We start from the raw sequence: 21,500 nt of genomic DNA, 5'->3' as shown, positions 1-21,500 counted from the left end.
ATAAGGTAAGGGCAGGAGAGATGGCTCAGCCCTTAAAGGCTAGGCTCACAACCAAAAATTGAAAAAAGCTAGGATTTTCTAATAAGTGGAAGAGAAACCCAGCCTGGCTTTATGTAAATATTAGTAATTTATTCAAATGCACACTACCCAAGTTCAAGAATTGTCATTAGGGTGGTGACAGGTTTGAAGCTGTGTGGAGATGAGGGGGTCACACAGCAGGAAGAAGGGAGTCTAGAGCAGATTCCTTTACTTAGGGGTCTGGATAGTTTCTGCCCATGTCATGCCTCGAGGCATTCGCTGTGGAAGTTAATGAAATCAACTTTCACAAAATGGGAAGTCTACCCTCCTGGGCATTCTTCCTGCATCTTCTACCCTCGTTCTGTGGCTCCAAAATAGAACTCATTCTCTCCATAGACACGTTTGGTTTTAGTAGGAAGATGCTCGCGCCTTCTCAAGCTCCTCTCCCGTGGACTCCCCTGACGAGTACACCGCAGGATAGATGTTCTTCTATAGTTTCTAGTTCGTCCCATGCCTGTGTCTATCAGCTTCAACATCGAGGACTATCAGGTTTCTCGGAGTCACTTCAGAGAGCCAGATAACGTCAAGCTAATGTCACCTTGTCTGAACTAATTATTTATCAATTCCCCATTAAGTCCAATTTCAAATTTGCATGCTAGTTCATTCAATAGCTATTATCTGTTGTCGTTTTTTTTTCCAAATGGGGATTAAATTTGCACACAATTGGCCATTTTAAAGTGTAGAGTTCAGTGGCCTCAAGTATGCTCATGCTGATTTACAACTGTTAGTTTACTAAGTTCCAAGGCATGCTTGGCATCCTAACAGAAAACCCTGTACCCACAAAGTGATTGCTTGCTGCTTTCTGTTCCTGCAAACCGAGGAAAGCACTGGGCTGTTTTCTGTCCACAGCCTTTATCATCCCTTCTGATGTCCCATACAAATGGGATCATTACAATGTGTGAGCTTTTACATGAAGCTTCTTGACTTGCTATAATGGTTTTGAGGTTGCTTTTCATCATAGCATGGATCAATGCTTAATTTATTTTTTGAATTTCTTAAGAATAATTTTATTTCGAGCTGTCCCGATGTGAGGATCACTAATCAGGATGTGGTGGATGGTCTAGACGTAGGACAGCCTAAATGTCTAAACTGTCGTTAGCACTGCAGCTCAGAAGCACCGAGCGAGTACAAACTAAATGGTGAAGTTAGACGGCTGCAGATGGCTCAGCAGGGAAGGGCACTTGTTGCTATGGCAGAAGACCCAGGTTCAGCTCCCAACACTAAGATCTCCTGAGTAAATTGGGAGTGGGTGTGTGGGTGGGGAGTGGAAGAGGAATGGGGAGGAGAACATGAGGGGTTGGAAAGGTAGAGCTGGGGGAAAGGCAAGGAAAGAGATATCTTGATCGAGGGAGCCATTATGGGGTTAACGAGAACCCTCCCACTAAGGAAATCTCCTGGAATTCAGGAGGATGACCTCAGCTAAGAATCAAGCAATAGTGGAGAAGGCGCCTTAACTGCCCTTCCCCTGTAGTCAGATTGATGACTGCCTTAATTGTCACCATAGAGCCTTCATCCAGCAACTGACGGAAGCAGATGCAGAGATCCACAGCTAAGCACTGGGCCGAGCTCTTGGAGTCCAGTCATAGAGAGGGAGGGGTCAAGGTCATGAGCAACCCACAGAAACAGCTACCCGAGATAGTGGGAACTCACCAACTCCAGACTGACAGCTGGGGAGCCTGCATAGGACCAAACTAGGCCCTCTGAATGTGGGGCAGAGTTGTGTGGCTTGGGCAGTTTGAGGGGCCACTGGCTGTGAAACCAGTATTTGTAGCACAAATAGCAAAAACTCAAAGACAGATATTGGGGTTCATCCTGAAGATCAGGAAAGTAAAGAAGTCAGCCACTGGCTCTTACCTCTAACTACCTCAGACTGAAAATGGGCAAGATCCTGTCTGCATGAATCCTGAAGACTCCATACTCCACTGAGTTCCTGTCTCTTCCCCTTTATATCCCTCTTTCCACCCAGCCCTGTCACTCCTGTCTCTACCTCCCTAGAGCTGGGGTTAAAGGCCTGGGATCCCAAGTGCTGGGATCACCTTTGTGTGAGCTGTTTCTCTTTTAGACAGATTCACTCTTGCATAGCCCAGGGTGGCCTTGAATTCACAGTGCTCCATCTGCCTCTGTCCCCCAAGTCCTGGGATTAAAGGTGTGTGCCACCACTGTCTAGTCTGTATGGCTGACTAGTGTGGCTCCTTTGCCCTCTGACCTTCAGGCACGCCTTATTTATTAAAACACAAATAATATACTATTATAAGTTTTTACCCCTAGTGCATGAACTGGCTGTTGGAGCCCATTCCCTATGGGATACCTTGTTCAACCTAGATACAGGGAGGAGGGCCTTGGTCCTGCCTCAAGTGATGAGACAGACCTTGTTGACTCCCCATGGCAGGCCTCACCCTCTCTGAGGAATGGATGGGGAGTGGGGTGGAGGGAAGGTGGGAGGAGCTAGAGGAGGGAAAGGAGAGGGAACTGGGATTGGTATGTAAAATAAAATAGATTGCTTTAAAAAAAAATAAAAAAAAGGGGGCTGGAGAGATGGCTCAGTGATTAAGAGTATTGCCTGCTCTTCCAAAGGTCCTGAGTTCAATTCCCAGCAACCACATGGTGGCTCACAACCATCTGTAATGAGGTCTGGTGCCCTCTTCTGGCCTGCAGGCATACATGCAGACAGAATATTGTATACATAATAAATAAATTTTAAAAAATAAAATAAAAATTAATTTTATGTCCTTCTTCCTCGGCGCTACCTGCGAGGTGGCTGCCATCTCCTTTGCGGCATCATGGCTGCCCTCCGGCCTCTGGTGAAGCCCAAGATCGTCAAAAAGAGGACCAAGAAGTTCATCCGGCACCAGTCAGACCGATATGTCAAGATTAAGCGAAACTGGCGGAAACCCAGGGGTATTGATAACAGGGTACGGAGAAGATTTAAGGGCCAGATCCTGATGCCCAACATTGGTTATGGGAGCAACAAGAAAACCAAGCACATGCTGCCTAGTGGCTTCCGGAAGTTTCTGGTCCACAACGTCAAGGAGCTGGAGGTGCTGCTGATGTGCAACAAGTCTTACTGTGCTGAGATTGCTCACAATGTTTCCTCCAAGAACCGAAAAGCCATCGTGGAAAGAGCAGCGCAGCTGGCCATCAGAGTCACCAATCCCAACGCCAGGCTGCGCAGCGAAGAGAATGAGTAGATGGCTTGCGTGCACGTTTTATTTGTGTTTAAATAAAACCACAAAAACTGCCAAAAAAAAAAAAAAATTAATTTTATTTTTATTTTACTTGTATGACTGTTCTGTCTGCCTGTGTGCCTGTGCATCACATGCATGCTTGGTGGAGCAAAAAGTGCTTTGGACTGCCATCTTAGTTAGGGTTACTACTGCTCTCACAGAACACCATGACTAAAGCAAGTTGTGGGGGAACGGGTTTATTTGGCTGATGCGTCCACATCACAGTTCATCACTAAGGGAAGTCAGAACAGGAACTCAAACAGTGCGGGAACCTGGAGGCAGGAGCTGAACGAGAGGGGCGGGGGGTGCTAATCACTGGTTTGCTCCCCATGGCTTGCTCAGCCTGCTTATAGAATCCAGGACCACCAACCAGTCCATGGATGGCACCACTCATAATGGGGTGGACCCTCCTCCATCAATCCCTAAGAAAATGTCTTACAGGCTTTTCCACAGCTTGATCTTATGGGACCATTTTCTTAACTGAGGTTCCCTCCTCTCCGATGACTTTGGCTTGTGTCAAGCTGACATAAAACCATCCAGCACGACTGCTGAGCCACCCCTCCCTCCCCTTTGTATAAATTTCATTTACCAATTTCCAGCCTGCACCCATCAAGACAATTGTAACTGTAAACCATCATGTAGGTGTTGGGAATGAAACTGTGGAGTCAGACCTCTTAACGGCTGAGCCATCTCTCCAGACCCCACTTTATTTCGTTTTATGGCAAATAATATTCCATTTTTATCTTCAAATGCTGCATTTTGTTTACCCACTTACAACATTCACTTGGGAATCGTGCTGCTATAGACACTCGTGTGCAAGCATTTGTTTCCTTGCCTGCTTTAAATTCTTTCAGCTGTGTTCACAGAGTGGCATTGTTGGATCACACAGTAATTTATGTTGAGCATTTTGAAGAAGCACTACACTGTCTCCCATAACAACTTCTCTGTTTTCCACACACAAGCGCTACAGAAGGGTTCCCGTGTGTTTATATATTTATGGACACTTGTGTGTTTTATAGAGAACGGGAGCCATCAGCGGGGTTATTAACCAGTGTCTCAGTGGGATCTTGATTTGTACTTTCCTGGTGGTGGTGATAGTAAGCATCTGGCCTTGCGCTTGCTTGCTGACCACTTACAAGTGTCTTCCTTAAGAAATGTCTACACGGATCCTTTGATCATTATTGAAAGTTGAGTTGTTTAAACTTTTTTTGTTCAATTCTTTATGCATTCTTTGGTCCAAGCGCTTATTTTTGGATGCAGCTTTGCAAGCCTGCTATGTCCTTTCAGTTTCTTGATAATGTGTTTTGATATATAAAGGCTTTACATTTGGAGGAAATCCAACGTGTCTATTTTTTGCTCTCGTTCATACATTCGGTGCCATCTAAGAATGCCTTGCCAAATTCAAGGTCATGAAGGCTAATCACAGCTTCCTTCTAAGATTTTTATAACATAAAATACCCTTTATGAAGTTAGCACAACACAGCAGGCTTAGAAAAGCAAACAGGGAGCTGGAAAAAAATGACTTAACCGGTGAAGGAGCTTGTCCCCAAACCCAACGATCCGAGTTCAATACCTGGACCTCACATGGTGTAAGAGGAGCATCAATCCCTGCAAGTGGTTCTCTGTGTGCATACGTGTGTGTGTACATGCACACATGTGCACAAAAACATTCACACACACGTATGTACACACGCAAACACACACAGTAAATAAGCTAAAAAGTATTATTTTAAAAAGAAGAGTAAAAAGGAACATAATTACGTACTAACACTCTCCGGAGATCATCTGATACAAAACCTTTCTGTTTTCAGAAGTGTATAATTAGAAGTTGGTCCTGGATTCTGCTTCCTTGACATCACGTTGCTCTCTTAACGGCTAATTAACAGAAATGATTAGCTGATGAGCTAAGTGAGAAAAAGAGAAAATAATAAGGCCAGCCAAGCGCTGGGAAGCAGGCAGATGCTGTAGTGACAGGGTCCCAGATTTCCCAGCTAAAGGCTTGTAGCGCACACCAGCCTGGCTGTGTATGGAAATACTGTCCATACTTTCCATGTAGCCTAGATCTCAAATGTGCCTCTGAAAGACTTGTGTGTTGAAGGCTCGGTCCTCAGGGTAGTACTGTAAGGACGCTATAGAACCTGTAGGAGGTGGCCCCTAATGGGGGCTTGTTACATCATTGGGAACTTACAGTGGGGATCGTGGGACTCCCGTCATCACTGCTCCTGTTTTGCTTCCTGTCTAAGATGTGAATGGTTTTCCTCTGTCAAATGCTCTTACCACGAAGTGTCATTTTGCCACAATAGCTAAAAGAGTGCTCCCGACTGATTAAGGACTGGGATGTCCAAAATGAGCCAACATAAGCCCTTCCTCTTCATAAGCTGATATATCAGATAGTTTTATAGGAACAGGAAGCTAATACAGTATCAACTGAATGGTTCTGTTTCTTACTCTGTTTTAAGTAAATATCTTCTGCAGGTAGATTCACTATTAGTAAGATGTAAGATAAAACTTAGAGATGAGCAGTGGGGTCCTCTCGAAATTCTGTCTAGTAAATAAGCCAGGACTTGGGAATGTAGAGATTTAGTTGTTTTTAGTATCCGGTGACCCTACTAAGCTTCCAAAGAAATGGTAGTTTTCTGTCTAAACTGAGCCCCAGAAATAAGTGCTTTTCTCAGTAGAGTATCTCTGTGAGTTAAAAAAAAATCTTTTTTATTTCTTAAAAATTGTTCTAGTTTAGTTGACACTTAACTATTACTAACTTAAAGTCACAAATGGTTACTTTGTAAGCTAGGAGGCCAAGCGTAGAGCTTGTGTCTGCCCAGCTGTCAGCACTATTTGCTTCAACTTCTCTCTTGGTTGCACAACTGCTTAAAGGAGAAATTGTTGCTGCAGCATGGTAGGAGCTCAGTAGATACGCTGTGTGATGGCCAGATAGTAAGGGGAATCATGTGCCTTTCTTTCCAACTTTATGAAAATGCTCCCATAAATATTAGTTGATTTCCATATGGAGGTTATGTACATTGATCAAACACACACACACACACACACACACACAAAAAAAAAAAACTTTCTTTTTTATAACCTGGATAAGAATATATTCCAAATACACAGCAGCATCTGTGTTGCAGGAAAAGATCTTGTTCTTCTGTTTACCCCAAACTCCCTTACTGAATGGCTGCCTTTGGGCTTGTGACAGACACTTCCAGCTGTCCAGAAGTTTCAATGACTCACACTAAGACCTTGAACTACCCAAGTAGTAGAAAGTTCATGGCACCGTTTTTCCCCGTTTGTTTTTTTCTTCTTTAAAAGCAATGGAGGTTGGAAAGATAGCTCTGTCAGTAAAGAGCTTGCCCTGTAAGGACCTGGGTTTTATCCTTAGCACCCATGTGAAAATGCTGTGAGCTTAGTGGCACGTGCTTGTAACCCCAGCTGGGAAGATAGAAGCAGGCAGGCCCCTAGATAATTTCAGAACAGCTGGTCAGCTAGCCATGCCAAGATGGCTAGTTCCAGGTCCGTGAGAGATCTTGTCTTAACCCAAGCTGAGTGACTACTGTAAATGACACCCGAGGTCGTAAAGTCATGTGTGCATGTGTGCTTGCTCTTTCTCTTTTACACACACACAAACACACACTAACACACATGTGCACAAACACACACACTAACACACACCTGCACAAAAACACACTGACACGCATGCAAACATATACACACAAACACACAGTGATACACATGCAAGCACACACACAAAAACACACACTGATACACACAGTGATACATATGCAAACACACACACATTTTTTAAAGAAAGCCAGGAAAGAGCCTAAAGGAAAGCAAGCCCCAGGCATGTGTTGCAGTTCTCAGCTATGACATCTGTGTGTCTCCAGTAATACACAGACCGACGTCAGCTGCTGCACAGACAAATGCTTATATTGTGAAAGCCATGTACATTAACAGATGTAACATCTGTCAGTGGATGTTAGCATAAGAGATTCATGGCATCACCAGCCCCTAGGATAAAGCTCAATGTGAAGGTTTTCCTTTCTTCCTCTTGGTTTTTTGAGACAGGGCTTCTCTGTGTCACAGCTCTAGCTGTTCTGAAATTCTCTATAGACCAGGCTGGCCTTGAACTCACAAACGTCCGTCCGTCTGCCTCCTGAGTGTCAGGATTAAAGGTGTGCGCCACCACCGTGCGGTCATGAGGGTTTTTCTCAATGCTTGAAAGGATTCTATTAAGCGGCTTATGTTCGCATGAAGATGTAGTAATGATGAACCAAGTATCCCCCAAAGACTACAGCTTGATAACTACTGAACTTGCTACCCATAAGTAACAACATTTCTGCAATGTGTTATCATAGCTGATTTGATGCAGTCAATCAATCCCATGCAGTTTCCAGTCTTCTAGTTTCCAGTTGCAAATGCTTATCTCAGTCACCTGTCATTGCAGCTATCAGCTTCTTTTTGGGAAAAGAATGCTTAGTATGGCAGCCTCGACCGGATGTTTTCTCCCAGCTCCTCTCTTCGTTCAAGGGTTTTGATTCAGCATTTATCTATAAACTGCTCCCTTGTGACTCTGCCTCATCCCAAGTCTCTTATCAGAGGTCAGCCTTGCCTTTCTCCCAGCATTCCTTTCTGTTTCTCTGCTTCCAAACAATAAATATCTCCTGAAACTCTAGCTGGCAATTTATTTTCCTGTCTGGCACCGAGCGTACATCCTTGCTCTCACCCGTGCCATTCCTAGCCACACTTCTTCCTGGTTCTTCCTGCTCCTGCGCCACTTCGTAGGCAATCACAACAAGAAGAGTTAGATGTAATTACTGGCTATTTTTGTAAAAGTAAGTGTAGCTTGCCCCTGCTCTATTCTAGTGTATTCCGACTGTGTAATTGATGGTGATCTTCCTCAGCGAAAATGTCCTTCCATCTTGGGAGGCTGGATACGCCTAAGATTAGCTTTCCCTCTTACCTGTCTTCGTACGACACAGGTCAGCTGTAATTGCAAGCATCTGACGATGGCAGTGAATCAGGCTAAAGTCTTTTGAGAGAGGCAGCGGCTGTCTTAATTGTCCTATGAAGCAGTGGCTCCATTTGAATTGGGCTGTAAATGACTGAGTGTGAGTCACTGCTGTAGGTACCGTCTCAGTCTGTTTTTATTAGCTTCAACCGCAGAAGCCAAACCTTCCTTGAGTTCATCCTCAAATTTGGTAGCTACATCCTCTTTGGAGCTTTAATTAACTGTTGTTCTGTTTGATGAGACTCCTCAGCATCCTGTCTCAATCCGGTACCCAGTAGTAAAGTGAGTTTTGTTAAGCAGGCTTTAGTTGCTTAAAATACATATTTAAAAATGATAATCTCTCCCAGTGCTCAGGAGGCAGAGTCAGGGGCATCTCTGAGCTTGAGGCCAGTCTGCTCTATTGTTAAGTATCAGGCCAGATAGGGCTTATATGTTGTATGTTATAAGAATATCTATATTCTTAAAGGAGGGTTGGTAACTCAAGCTTGGAATTCTATCTACTTGGGAGCCTGTGGAAGAAAGATTGAAAGTTTGAGGCTAGTTTGGACTAAATACTAAAATCCTGTCTCAAAAGACAATTAAAATGTGTGGGTAACTCCTTCTTTGCTAATTGTATTCCTGTTGACAGCATGAAAGGGTTCAGGGGAGGGGAATCCCATTTGGGGGAACTGTAGGAAGGGCTTTCGTTCAAGATCTATTTGAACATGTGAACTGACTCACACTAGAGATAAACCCTATTTATACATGTATGTAGATATGTATGTATTTTTATATGGGGGTGTCTTCATTCAGCCTGCTTCCCCTAAAATAATAGAAAGGATTCACACTGGAGAATCTTCCTGAAAACCATATATGGAATATCTCAAGACTTTGTGTTTTTTTTATATTTTATTATTTATTATGTGTACAATATTCTCTTTGTGTGTATGCCTGCAAGCCAGAAGACTCCATTACAGATGGTTGTGAGCCACCATGTGGTTGCCGGGAATTGAACTCAGGACCTTCGGAAGAGCAGGCAACGCTCTTAACCTCTGAGCCATCTCTTCAGCCCCAAGATTTTGTGTTTTTGAAAGAGAGAGTTCACTGTTTTGATCAATTTATAGGATAATGCATTACTGATATAGCATCTGAAAAATACACAATTACAAGCATAATTATATCAAGAACACACATTGCCAAAACTTTAAACTTCATTTTGAGAGTCGTTATCATCATGTACTTACAGCTATGTTCCTCAATGAAATGTCAATTTTCTTGTTTATGTTGTTATAACTTTTGCTTTCATCATAGTTTGTATGTTACCACTCATATTAAAAAGTTATATAAAGGTGTGAGTTGCCTTTTACAAGAGGCCATCAGAACCAAACCTTTTCCCAAATAAGAAGCAATGAATTTTAATAATGAGTCTCTCCATTTAACATTAAATATACCCATTTTCCAGAGTCTGTTGATACAACAAATTAAATCGGATTTAGGATACTTAAGATAGAATAAAACATGACTGCTCAGATAGTATTTGAACATGGCTGAATGAAAACTTTCCACACTTGGGATTACAGACACTGGGGCCACAGACACTGGGGTCACAGACACTGGGGCCACAGACACTGGGGCCACAGACGCTGGGGGCCACAGACGCTGGGGGCCACAGATGCTGGGGCCACAGCCACTGGGACCACAGACGCTGGGACCACAGACACTGGGACCACTGACATTGGGATCACAGATGCTGGGACCACAGACACTGGGACCACTGACATTGGGATCACAGATGCTGGGACCACAGACACTGGGGCCATAGACACTGGGGCCACAGATGCTGGGGGCCACAGACACTGGAACCACTGACACTGAGACCACAGATGCTATCCTGACACCCAAGGGATGACCTGGCTGATCGACAGCACCTACAAAGGCAAGGCAGGCAGTAAGAGGAAAAGGAGCCCACGTGGCAAGGGATGGAGAAACCTCAAGTCACAGAATTAGGAAGATTCTGGGAGTGATCCTGGGAGTTTTGGTCCCAAAGTTTCAGGAGAGTTATTTTGGATATTCTTAAGTACTCTTCAAATCGTGTTATTCTTGAGAATGAACTGATATAGGTGAAGATATTTTTAATTGCTCATAGAAAACTAATGAATAAATAAAAGGTAAGGCAGATTGTTTACATACATTTTTCTTTCAATGGAATTTCCCTTATATTACCACTTAAGTCAACAGAACACATGATTAAAATATATCTATTTTTGCATCACAACTGGTCCACTCTTCCCTGCAGGCAAAGGTTCATGTTGCATTTTAGATTTGATGTTCAATAATACAATTTTAACTGCTTCTGGTTAAAGCCATTGTTAGCATCTTTTGTTTGGAATTTGATAAAGCTCCAAACACTTTTCTGAGAGCCTTCTCTTTGTAGAAGCCCAATTTGATTGTACAATAAGATTTGTTTTGTTCTATTTTCGATATGGTTGGGATTTTTTTCTTTCTTGTTTTTGAAACAAAGATGCTAATTGGCTCCAGTGATGAATGGATGCACTAAAAATGATTTTGGATTTTGGACAATATTTGGAGGTTTATAAAAATAAAGCCATGGTGGCAGAAAATGATTTCTAAGTGAACATAGCGTATGTCACGGTGCTCTTTCAGAAATGGAAAGCCCATGTCAGACGTCAGCAAGGGCTGTCATCTGCTTCAGAAAAAGATGATAAGGACGACCTGCCAATACTCTGCATTCAGTGCCTGGCCCTGTGAACTGTAGTGGGATTAAAAAAAAATAATGGGACAGACAAAAGAAAAAGAGATGGCTGTGGACTGGGGAGATGGGTCAGTGGCTGCTCTTCCAGATGACTCAGGTTCAATTCCCAGCACTCAAATGGTAGTTTACAACCTATCTGTAACTCCAATTCCAGGGATCCAACACACTCACACAGACACACATGCAGGCAAAAACACCAATGCTCACGAAATAAAAATAAATACACTTGAAAAAGAGCTGGCTTGTAATACAGGCAATAAGATGAGAATTTGCTAAGTGTTTATGTGCTACTGAGACTGTAGCAGAATTTGACATCTGCACTGCCTGCAGGGAGCAGGTGAGCTGGGTGGCCATGACAGACGTGGTTTGCTTTCTGAAAAGAGAACAACCATATTAAAAACGGGCACACTCTGTCTGACTTTGCTTCCATGCCTGGGTCTTGGTTTGACATGGTTTCCCCCACAACTTCCCACCACAGTATGAGTAACAGCTCATCTTACGTTCAAAAACTATTGAAGAATCACAGTTGTTGGTTAGTTTTATGTCAACTTAACACAGCAATAGTTATTCTACTCCTCAAGTCATTCACTTTAATAAACTTTCAGATCTTTCCCACGTTCTAAAATCGTTTTCCCAGTCTCTAGCACTGCTAGAATGGAAGGGTATTTTATGGCCCTGTGATACTATGAATTTCTTTATGAGTTTAAAGAAAGAAAGTTATATTTGTATCAGTTATCCTACTTTTTCTTTTTGCTAGAAAAAGAATTATCCTGGCTAGCTTAGGTCAGATTGGAAATGCGTACATTTAAAAAGTATAATTGATTTGAGGTGACGGCTGGGTAAGCAAGCAGTCACTTCCAAGAAAGGGTTACAAAATGTGAGACACAAAAGGAAGTCTATGTCACCGCAGCTGTCGTCCTCAATACTAACTGAACTCTTTTAGGGGACAAATTCAGGGGCAAGAGCATCTGAAGGGGATTCGGAGTGAGACCACTGACTTTATTGTAAAATGGAAGCGTTTGTTTATATTGTGTTTGTTAGGTATCAGATAGTTGGACAAAATAATATACTTTTGTCCTAGTCTGGCTCCCCCCAATCCACATCAGATTTGCTGATCTTTGGGCTTCTATTTGAAGAGAACTGAAGGGGAGAACCATCCGAAAGGGTTTTCTCTCCCCTTAGGTAGCTCGCTGAAGCAGACATACTCTGGCTATATCATCAAAGCAAGAGATTGCTACTTCTTTTATTTTTTCTTCAAATTCCTTTAATTATTTGAAGTTCTGCTTCTTCAAATAGCTAAAGACTAATTAAAAAAAAAAAAAAAACAACCAAGTGGGTGATTCATTCATTTCCTCAGCCAGAGCCACTTTCGGCCTCAGGGCTCAGGATGGCAGCCGCATGAGGTTAATTCTGGAATCACCAAGTGCTTGAGCCCTGTGAGCCTCACTGCACATCTCCGCCGGGCGGGGGAGCTCCCTTGGGTTCTTTAGACAGAGAGCAGGTAAGACCGAGGGGTTTTTTTGATAATGTTTTGAGCAAAGCTTGAGATGGTGTAGGCTGAGTGAGTTAGGAGGCGACGATCTCCATTTTGGTAAAGCCCTAATGTTAGCGGTTGTCCACACACACCGTTTGGCATGGTCAGCGTCCACCCTTGAGAACAGGTACATTACCAAGCATCTGCCGTGTCCTCCAGTTTTCCAGCAAAAGCAGCAGAGTATGATAATGAAAGTAATTAAGACTCTGGACTCTGAGTTTAAATTCCAGCTTTACCACCCACCAGCTGCGTAACCTTGAAAAGTTACTCCTCTCTCTGAGTGAGTTTGTTTCCTCTAATCTTACATAAGGATTAGTAACTATCGCTGACGACATGTATTGCATATGCAGTATACATGCATAGAGTGCATAGAGTGCTTCTTGGCCTGTTTTCTATGTAGCAGATTAGATGTTAGAAAAAAATAGACTTATCCATACAAAAAGATATGGAAAAGATAAAAGAGTGGGATACGGTGGTTAAACTAATACATACAGATAGTCACAGAAGAAGGGGAGAAAGGCAGGTGAGGCTTGTCTCAGCATCCTGTAAAGACTTTGTAGATATAACTGTCTTAGTTACTGTGGAAACTCTATGGGGAATAGACCACCTTACAACATTCATTTCGGGGAACCAAGGCCTGGGACCACACAGAAAGTAAAGACAGAACTGGGCAATTAGCCCAAGCAGTGTGCCTTTAGAGACCACATAGTGCGCTAGTCTAATGTGAAGACTTCATGTGCATTAATTCATTTAACCGTCACTCCTAAACCCCCACATAAAACAGGGAGTGTCACAGAGCAGCTCAGCGACTCGCCCGTGATTAGACACAGTTCCTGTCAGCTCTAGCTGCAGGTCACAGTCATGTGCTTTCTTGCATCATTCAAGGCGAATTAAGAGAGAAATGGCATTTGAAACCCTTCACCGAGTGCAGGGCACACACGCAGATGCTGTTGATATGAGTATCGCTGCATCCTGTGATCACTTGTGAGCAGGATTAGCACCTACAGTAAGGTCAAAATAACAGTAACACAGCCCTCTGCCCCGACCATGGCATCCTGCTTTCCTGAAGTAGGTCCTCAATGTTGCTGGGGCGATTTCTTGTATCCTTTCTTCTCTTACCTGCATGTCTAGCTGTAATGTAGCAGATGCGCACGCACGCGCGCGCGCGCGCACACACACACACACACACACACACACACACACACACACGTGGGGGGGGGAGACAGGGAGACAGAGGCAGAAAGAGCCATAGGTCCTTTGCTGCTTTATTTTTCTTTGATGGGGCTTTAAATTTGAATCATGGTCCATCTTAGCTGAGGGGGTGCTAGGACAGATAAAACATCACAGTCCTGAAAGACACTGAAGCATGTTAAATTAAAGAAAAACAAAACACTAAGAGACCTTTTTATATCTCAGGTATTTTTATAACCCGTGGTTTATGCCAACTGCTTTTTGAAGCATACCTATCAGTCTGTGTGGTTCTTACAAGAGCCCCATGACGAGTGCCATCCCTCTTCCCATCCTATAGATGTGAAAACTAAGACCCAGGGTCCAAAACCAGTTTATTAGTAAACAGCAGCGCTGTGACCTGAGCCCAGTTCGGCTCTAGAATCCAAGATCTTCCCCCCACCTCTGTGTAAGACAACTTTACCATCTTTATTTCTTCTTTTTTATTCTTCCATTACATATCAACCACAATTTCCCCTTCTCCTCTTTTCCCAGTCTCTCCCCACACCTCCCTCCTCTCTCAGATCCATCCCCAGCCAGTCACTAGTTCTTACCTCTTCAAAATCTTTAGACCAAATGGGGTATCCGGTCTCTACAAATCTGCATACTGAATGCCTTGAGCTCCTGTCTCCTCTCTCCACCCAGCCATATCCTTTTCTGTCTCCACTTCCCTAGTGTTGGGATTAAAAGCTTGTGACTCCCAAGTACTGGAACTAGAGGTATGAGCCACTACTGCCTGAATCTGTTTCTCTTTGAGACTGCATCAATCTAGTGTAGCCCAGGGTGGCCTTGAGCCTTGAACTCACAGAGATCCATCTGCTTCTGCTGGGATTAAAGTGTGTGCCACCACTGCCTGGCCTCTATGACCTCTAGTGGCTTAGCTCCACACTCTGATCCTCAGGCATGCTCTATTTGCTATAGCACAGGAAGGAGGGAGGAGAGAGGAGGGGAAAGAAGGGCAAAGCCACAGGGAAGAGTGAGAATGAGAAAAGCAAATGCAAAGAGATAGAAATTCTGCGCATCCTTTCGTGACTAAGGGCAAGCCTCAGAATCTGCATGTGAGATTTCATGAAATCTATCCCTCTTAGGCCATTTCAGTTTCCATATGTCCATATGCTTTTGTAAGGTTTGCATCTGTATTTGGTGTTTGAAGGGACTCCCCCCCCCCAAAACATCTCCCTCCCGCAAAATGATCTCTGCCTATAAAAGCAATGGGAAACCGGTAGTGTTCTGATTGAGGGAAGAGGTACTTGTTCCTCTTAGTTTGGTTAGGTACAGCTGGAAGACAGGAATCTTGAGTAAAAAAAATGGCTGAGACAAGATACTTTTCCTCCCTCCTAAGTGAAAGTATGTTGTTTGAGTCAGCAGGCTACTTCTCCGTGAAAACCTTAGAGACCTAATCTCCTCAGAGGTCACTCAGTCTCCAGCGAGACAGGATTATAGATTCAATCATCTCTCTCTCTCTCTCTCTCTCTCTCTCTCTCTCTCTCTCTCTCTCACACACACACACACACACACACAGAGAGAGAGACACATACATAGACACACACACACAGACACACACACAGAGAGACACACACACGGAGAGGAGGGGAGGGAGAAAGAGGTAAAACATGACGTTATGAATATCTATAATTCTGCTTATAATGATTGTGGTAATAGCTAAAGCGCCCTTGTGATTTTCTGGATATTTTCTCACTATTTCTGCCATCTCAGAGAAATCACAAGCTAACATGCTAGAGAATAATCATGTATGCTGAAGATAGATAACTTCCTTTTCTCACAAAACTAAGACACAAAACTTCCAAGATTCCTTCAGTGGCAGTCTGGAGGGAAACCTGAAGGGGAAGAGACTAATTTTTTCACTTCCCTTCATCTTCCCTTGTGAAGATTTGTACTCGACTCTGACCCTAACCAGAAGGAACAGAAGAACTACGTGGTATTCTGAAATTGTAATGCATATTAAGGTAATCCTGAAAATCAGAGAAACAGCATGACAGATACGAGCTTTTTAATTTTGGAAAATAATATTATCATTGACTGCCCACACATGGGAGTTCAATGTTGCACGTGTCGGTCAGAGGACAACTTTCAAAACTCAGTTCTCTTCTACTGTGGGGTCCGGGGATTAAACTCAGATGGTCAGGGTTGCATGGCAAGTGGGTTTACCCACCTGAGCCATCTTACCACCTGCTCCACATACAAGTTTTGATGATGAGATACAGTAACCCCTAAAGACTTAGGTCAATTCTACAGGTATTGTTTCCTTTCGTCCCACTGCCTCCATGTGAGAGAGCGTCCTGTTTACTCGCAGAAGAAGCTGCTCTCTTGCCACACTCACACACACCTGGACCACGTTTTAGGCACTGGCTTAAACCTCTCAGGCTAATTAGTGTGGTAGTTTGAATAAAATTGGCCTCCATAAGCTCACAGGAAGAGACACTATGAGGAGATGTGGCTTCCTTGTTGGAGGAAGTGTGTCAATGTGGGGGTGGGCTTTGAGGTTTCATATATGCTCAAGTTACACCCAGTGTCTTAGACCACGTCCTGTAGCCTGAGGGATAAAGATACAGCTCCTTTTCTACTCTCAGCTCCTTCTCCAGCACCATGTCTGCCTGCATGCTGCCATGTTTCATTATGATGATAACGAACTAAGCCTCTGAAACTGTAAGCCATCCAATTAAATGTTTTTCCTTTATAAGATTTGCTCTGAGTTTGAGGCCAGCCTGGTCTACAGATCCAGTCTCAGGACAGGCAAGCCTAGGCAGTGAAGATAACCATTGGGAACAGAAAGCTAGTGGAGATGTAACTGAACGAAGGGGCCATGATCCAGCCACAGCAGTCAGCAGAACTTGGCAGCTTTGGCCACATGGTTCTGGCTTTAAGGATAGAAGAAATGTGTTAAGGAATATTCATTCTGGATTAAGGAAAGCTGCTGAGACCAGCATGTGTCAGGGATGTCTTTGAATGGAGGTCTAGAGAGGCCAATGTGTATAGCTGAGAAGTTGAAGTCTGGATTGCCTTAAAGAACCCAAGGTGTTGGAGATGCTAGACCCATGAGATACTTGTTGAGGAGACCTGCTAGCAGAGAGTAGACCAGTTCAAGAGAAAGAAGTATGTTGCAGTCAACAAAGCTGAAAGATCTGGGTTGGAGATCTGAGGAACATTTTGACATCAGACATGGAGATGCAGAGTTTGGAGTTTGCTCAGCTGGCTTTTCTGTTGTCTTGCTTTGGTTCAGTATTTCCTCAGTATGCTCACTTCCCTTCATTTTGGAACAGTATGTTCTGTGCCATTATATGTTGTAAATATGTGATCTGTTTTTTGATTTTTATTTTATGGGGTATTATAGTTAAGAGATTGCATAAATCTCAGAAGAGACTTTGAACTTTTAAACATCATTGATACTGTGATAGACAATAGGGACTTTTGAAGTTGGACTGAATGCATTTTGCATTACGGTATTGTTACAGTTTATGGGGACCAGGGAGTGGAATGTGGTTCTTTGAGTGTAATTAGTTCCATAAATTCATAGGAAGTGGTGCTGCTAGGAGGTATGGCTTTGTTGGAGTAGGTTTGGCCTTACTGGAGGAAGTGTGTCATTGTGGGGGTGGGCTTTGAGGTCTCATATATGCTCAAGCCACTCACAGTGTCTCAGACCACTTCCTGTTGTCTGGGGGATCAAGGTGTTGTTCCTTTTTGCTCTCAGCACCTTCTCCAGCACATGTCTGCCTGCATGCTGCCTTCTCCCGTCATGGTGATGATAGACTAAACCTCTGAATCTGTAAGCCTCCCCAATTAAATGTTTTGCCTTTGTAAGAGTTGCCATGGTCATTGTGTTTCTTCACAGCAATAAAACCCTAACTAAGACAACTAGCATCTTTTTACTCAATTTAGGTTTCTAGCTCATGTTTATACTGTTGTAGAATATTATTTTAAGATGTGTTGCGTTTTGTTTATGCTGTGGAACATTTGTTTAATGATTCAAAAGATGTGTAGGAACTAGCAAACCCCAAGGAGTTCAAAGGAGCAGTTCTGACCAAATGAATGGGATAGGTTTACACCATGTGAGGAAAAGCAGTTTAAGAGGTAGAAAGGAAATATATGCTTAAATTAAGGCAGATGAAGAAAAATGCAGATCAGGGCTATAGATTGGATCTTTATATAAGTAAGGACAATTAATGGGTTTTTGTTGGGGAATTCAAGAGTAAAACTGTATTTACCTTGAGCACTCATGCACTGGACAGTATGTGCATACCATCCCACTTAGTTGTTGAAGTCTTTAATGAAGTACAACAATTTCCTTGTTTTTACAGAAGAAGAATACGTGTGTAAGTGGCCTGCTGACCTCAGACCTGGCACTTTTCAGTAATGCTTTCTTCTCTTGTAGTACTGCTTTATTAACTTATTATTTATGAACGTGAGCATTCATGTGTCTGTGCGGGAAGCCAGATGTCAGCACACATCTGGTGGTCTCTATCACTTTCTCCCTTGGTCTTTTGAGACGGGATCCTCTCACTGAACCCGCAGCCTGTCATTTCAGCCAGGCTGGCTGGCCAACGAGCCCCCAGTAGCCACTTTACCCACTGAGCCACGTTTCTAGCACAAGAAATATTGTTTCAAAGGGGTATTTTGGTTTATCTGTACAGAACAATTTAGAAGAAATGAAGCCAGGGGAAATAGTTCTGGCATGAAATGTGAAAACCGATGAAAACATGTTAACAAATCCTGTCTAATTCCGTTCACTTACAGTGGAATTTGGTGTCAAAAACTGTGGTAATTTAAGTAAAGTGACCAACTAATTGTATCTTTTTGGTCTACTTCCCATTTGTGTGTGTGGGGCTACACCAAAAATATAAAGTCTACCACTTCCGTTCCACTATTTTTTCCGTTATGCCGCCTTCATGTGGTTTTCTTCTATGAGTCTGAAACCAGTATCATTTGCTTACTTATGGATTTCACAGTAGAGTTTATTATTGAATAAAAATAACCTAAATGTAAAGATTTTTGGATTGATATTAGTAAAAGCCAAGTAATAGTCAACATTCTTTTGCTGGCGTCAGAATAAATGTATGGTTTTTCCTAACATCTTATATTGTTTTAGGTGGGGCAGATAATCTCACCTCCTTGCTACAGTTCAGACAGTCAAATCTAAGTCACCCAAGCATGACCTGCTCTGGGCAGAGGACGGTGCTCTGTTGTGAGGAGCCTAGCTCAGACATGCACAGGCCATTCTTATTTTTCAGCTCTTTTAAATCTTGGGGAAAATTTGGTTGTTAAAGTCAACACCATAAGCAGGGCAGTGGCAGTGCACACCTTTGATCCCAGCACTCGGGAGGCAGAAACAGGTAGACCTCTGTGAATTTGAAGCTAGCTTGGTCTACAGAGCGAGTTCCAGGACAGCCAGGGCTGTTACACAGAGAAAAATCTGTCTTGAAAAAAAGTCAACACCATGGACAGCAAAGTGTAGATCAAGACTGAAACTGAACCCCTGGAGTGTGTGTGTGTACACTTGTTTATTCATGTATAGACTATGTGTTTATGCAGATACATGTATGCATCCTGTATCAACCGACTCTGAAACTTTAGCTACCTCTGTGTTTTCTAGTTGTATCAGCCTTTTGTGTGCTGACTTCTCCGTTAGCGTTACTGAAATTGTTAGAAGATTCTTCTCTACTGATCTCAGGAAAAGCCCAGAACAGACTCCACAGAACTTTACGGTTTTGTACTCAGTTCTTCTTGACTCAACTATCGGCAGCAGCACTCAGCTTTGAGTGTGAGCCTATTCCCCGGTTGCTTACCTGTGAGGAGTATATCTGTCATCATTCTCACAGACTTCCTCACAAGTGAGCTCATTCCCTCAAGGGTGTTAATGATCCTCTGAGATTTGTTGTTTCTCAAAGGAAAATGATGTTGTTGAGCCTGCTAAGATTCTCTCGCCTTCGTTAGTTTACTGATTTCTAAGTTCATTGGCGGTTGTAGTTTTTAAGTCATAAAATCACTTATGAGAATAAATATATACAGTTTAAAATTAAAAAGAATAAAGACAATGGAAAGTTTTTACTAATGTGTACTCCTTGTTATGTAGATGGTTAGCTGATCTTTCACCAGGGATGTACAGGAAGCATTTTGCTCAGGGTAGAGATGTTTATACTGGTGATATATAAACATACAACCATGAATATTTAAAATGAGCTAGGATAACTGAGGAACTGAAGTTTTTAATATTTAACTTTTGAGTAATAACGTAATGAATAAATATAAATTTAAATTTAGCTATTTGTGGTTATTGTAGTTTTGACTGGAGCTATTATTTCTGACATCATAGCAGTATATATTGATCTCAGACTATTATGAGTTTAAATAGAATAATTAGCAAGAGGAAAAAAAACCAATAGCCTGATGAATGTCCTTTTGTTTTTATTGAGATAAGGTTTAATAACAAAGATAAAGTCGTCGTTATTATTGAGGTAAGCAGCCCAAGGTGGCTTTGAACTCACTGTCTTCCTGCCTTGTCTCCTGCATGCTAGGACTGCAGGTTGGAGTCGCCATGCCTGGCCATCAGCTGTATTTAATGTCATCTAAAAAGGCAGTTTTTGTGCACTTCTTGCAGGATGATGTCTAAACTTCTTGGACATACAAATTAGAAGATATAGATTAGTCCACCTCAGTTTCCAGTCCTATTAGCAACAACTTGTTAATCTTCTAAAATCTACACCCTTAAGTCAGACAAGATAAGTTGCAACCTCCTATGTTTATTTTGTTTCTCCATTTAATATCCTTTTCTTCTTGGTTATAAAGATCCAACTGAGGGTAATGGAAAGATGGCTTAGTAGTCAAGAGCGCATCACCTAGTTTTGGTTCCTAGAATCCACACAGTGGTTTACAACTCCATAACTCTGGTTCCAGGATCTGATGCTCTCTTGTGACCTCCTCAGGCAGCGTGTACACATATGTCATGCAGGCAAAACAGTCACACACACAAGACAAACAAATCTGGGATTAAAGAAAGATCCATCTGAAAATCTCCCGTTTCCTCATTAACAGTTAGAGATAGCCTCTGTGTACTCTGTTACATTTGTAGATGCCTCTCCTACTGCACGTGCTATGATGAAGTAAAGCCTTTACGAGACTTTTAGACTAGACCGAGAACTTTCTGAGGGTGCCCCTGTAGTTTGTGTATGTCATTCTCAACAGCTGCCAATATGTGCTTGATGAATGAATAGTACATTACAAATAAACTAATAACTGTATTTGACTTATGTTTGAATAGTGAGAGGATCTTGCTGATCCTGTGGTCTTTCGTTTTATAAGAGAGAAACAGAAACCCACAAAAATTTAATGACTTTCTCAAAATGAGTGACATACAGATGATTTTCTCTCTATAGATGAGGAAAATAAAACATGTAATTTATAAACATAATGAACTTATTTTTCTCTTTTTGGCCTTGAGATGGACTCAATTTCCCTTGGTTAGTATGATAAAGACCAGTACCCTGGACAACCCTTACTTCTTTTTCTGCTGGTCCTTTCCCTTTCTCTTGTGGGAAATGTCAGGGCTCTTTTCTATCTCCCTTGCAGTTTAGTGTTATACGACGCTAATCAGAGAGATAGTGAAGCAATTAGGAATGCAGCCCCATCAGTACAGGCTGATAGCAAGCACTGCGCCTCTTCTCA

The 21,500-nt window shown here is 42.6% G+C and overlaps 1 protein-coding gene across 1 annotated transcript; it reads left to right on the top strand.

The window, feature by feature from the left end:
- Positions 1–2,810: 2,810 nt before the first annotated feature.
- LOC121437681 (60S ribosomal protein L32) lies at positions 2,811–3,315 on the top strand. The gene has a single exon (XM_041637732.1). The coding sequence runs from the start codon at positions 2,859–2,861 to the stop codon at positions 3,264–3,266; it is 408 nt and encodes a 135-aa protein (XP_041493666.1). The 5' UTR covers positions 2,811–2,858; the 3' UTR covers positions 3,267–3,315.
- Positions 3,316–21,500: the final 18,185 nt, after the last annotated feature.

This window comes from Microtus oregoni, unplaced genomic scaffold (genome assembly GCF_018167655.1).
Source record: "Microtus oregoni isolate MIOR12 unplaced genomic scaffold, Mior012 000053F_ref0000044, whole genome shotgun sequence".
In the NCBI taxonomy this organism is placed as follows: Eukaryota; Metazoa; Chordata; class Mammalia; order Rodentia; family Cricetidae; genus Microtus; species Microtus oregoni.
This window is presented reverse-complemented; position numbering and strand designations above follow the sequence as displayed.

Bases quoted from the DNA above. Each gene is read 5' to 3' on its own strand.
- LOC121437681 (XM_041637732.1), top strand. From the start codon at position 2,859: ATGGCTGCCCTCCGGCCTCTGGTGAAGCCCAAGATCGTCAAAAAGAGG.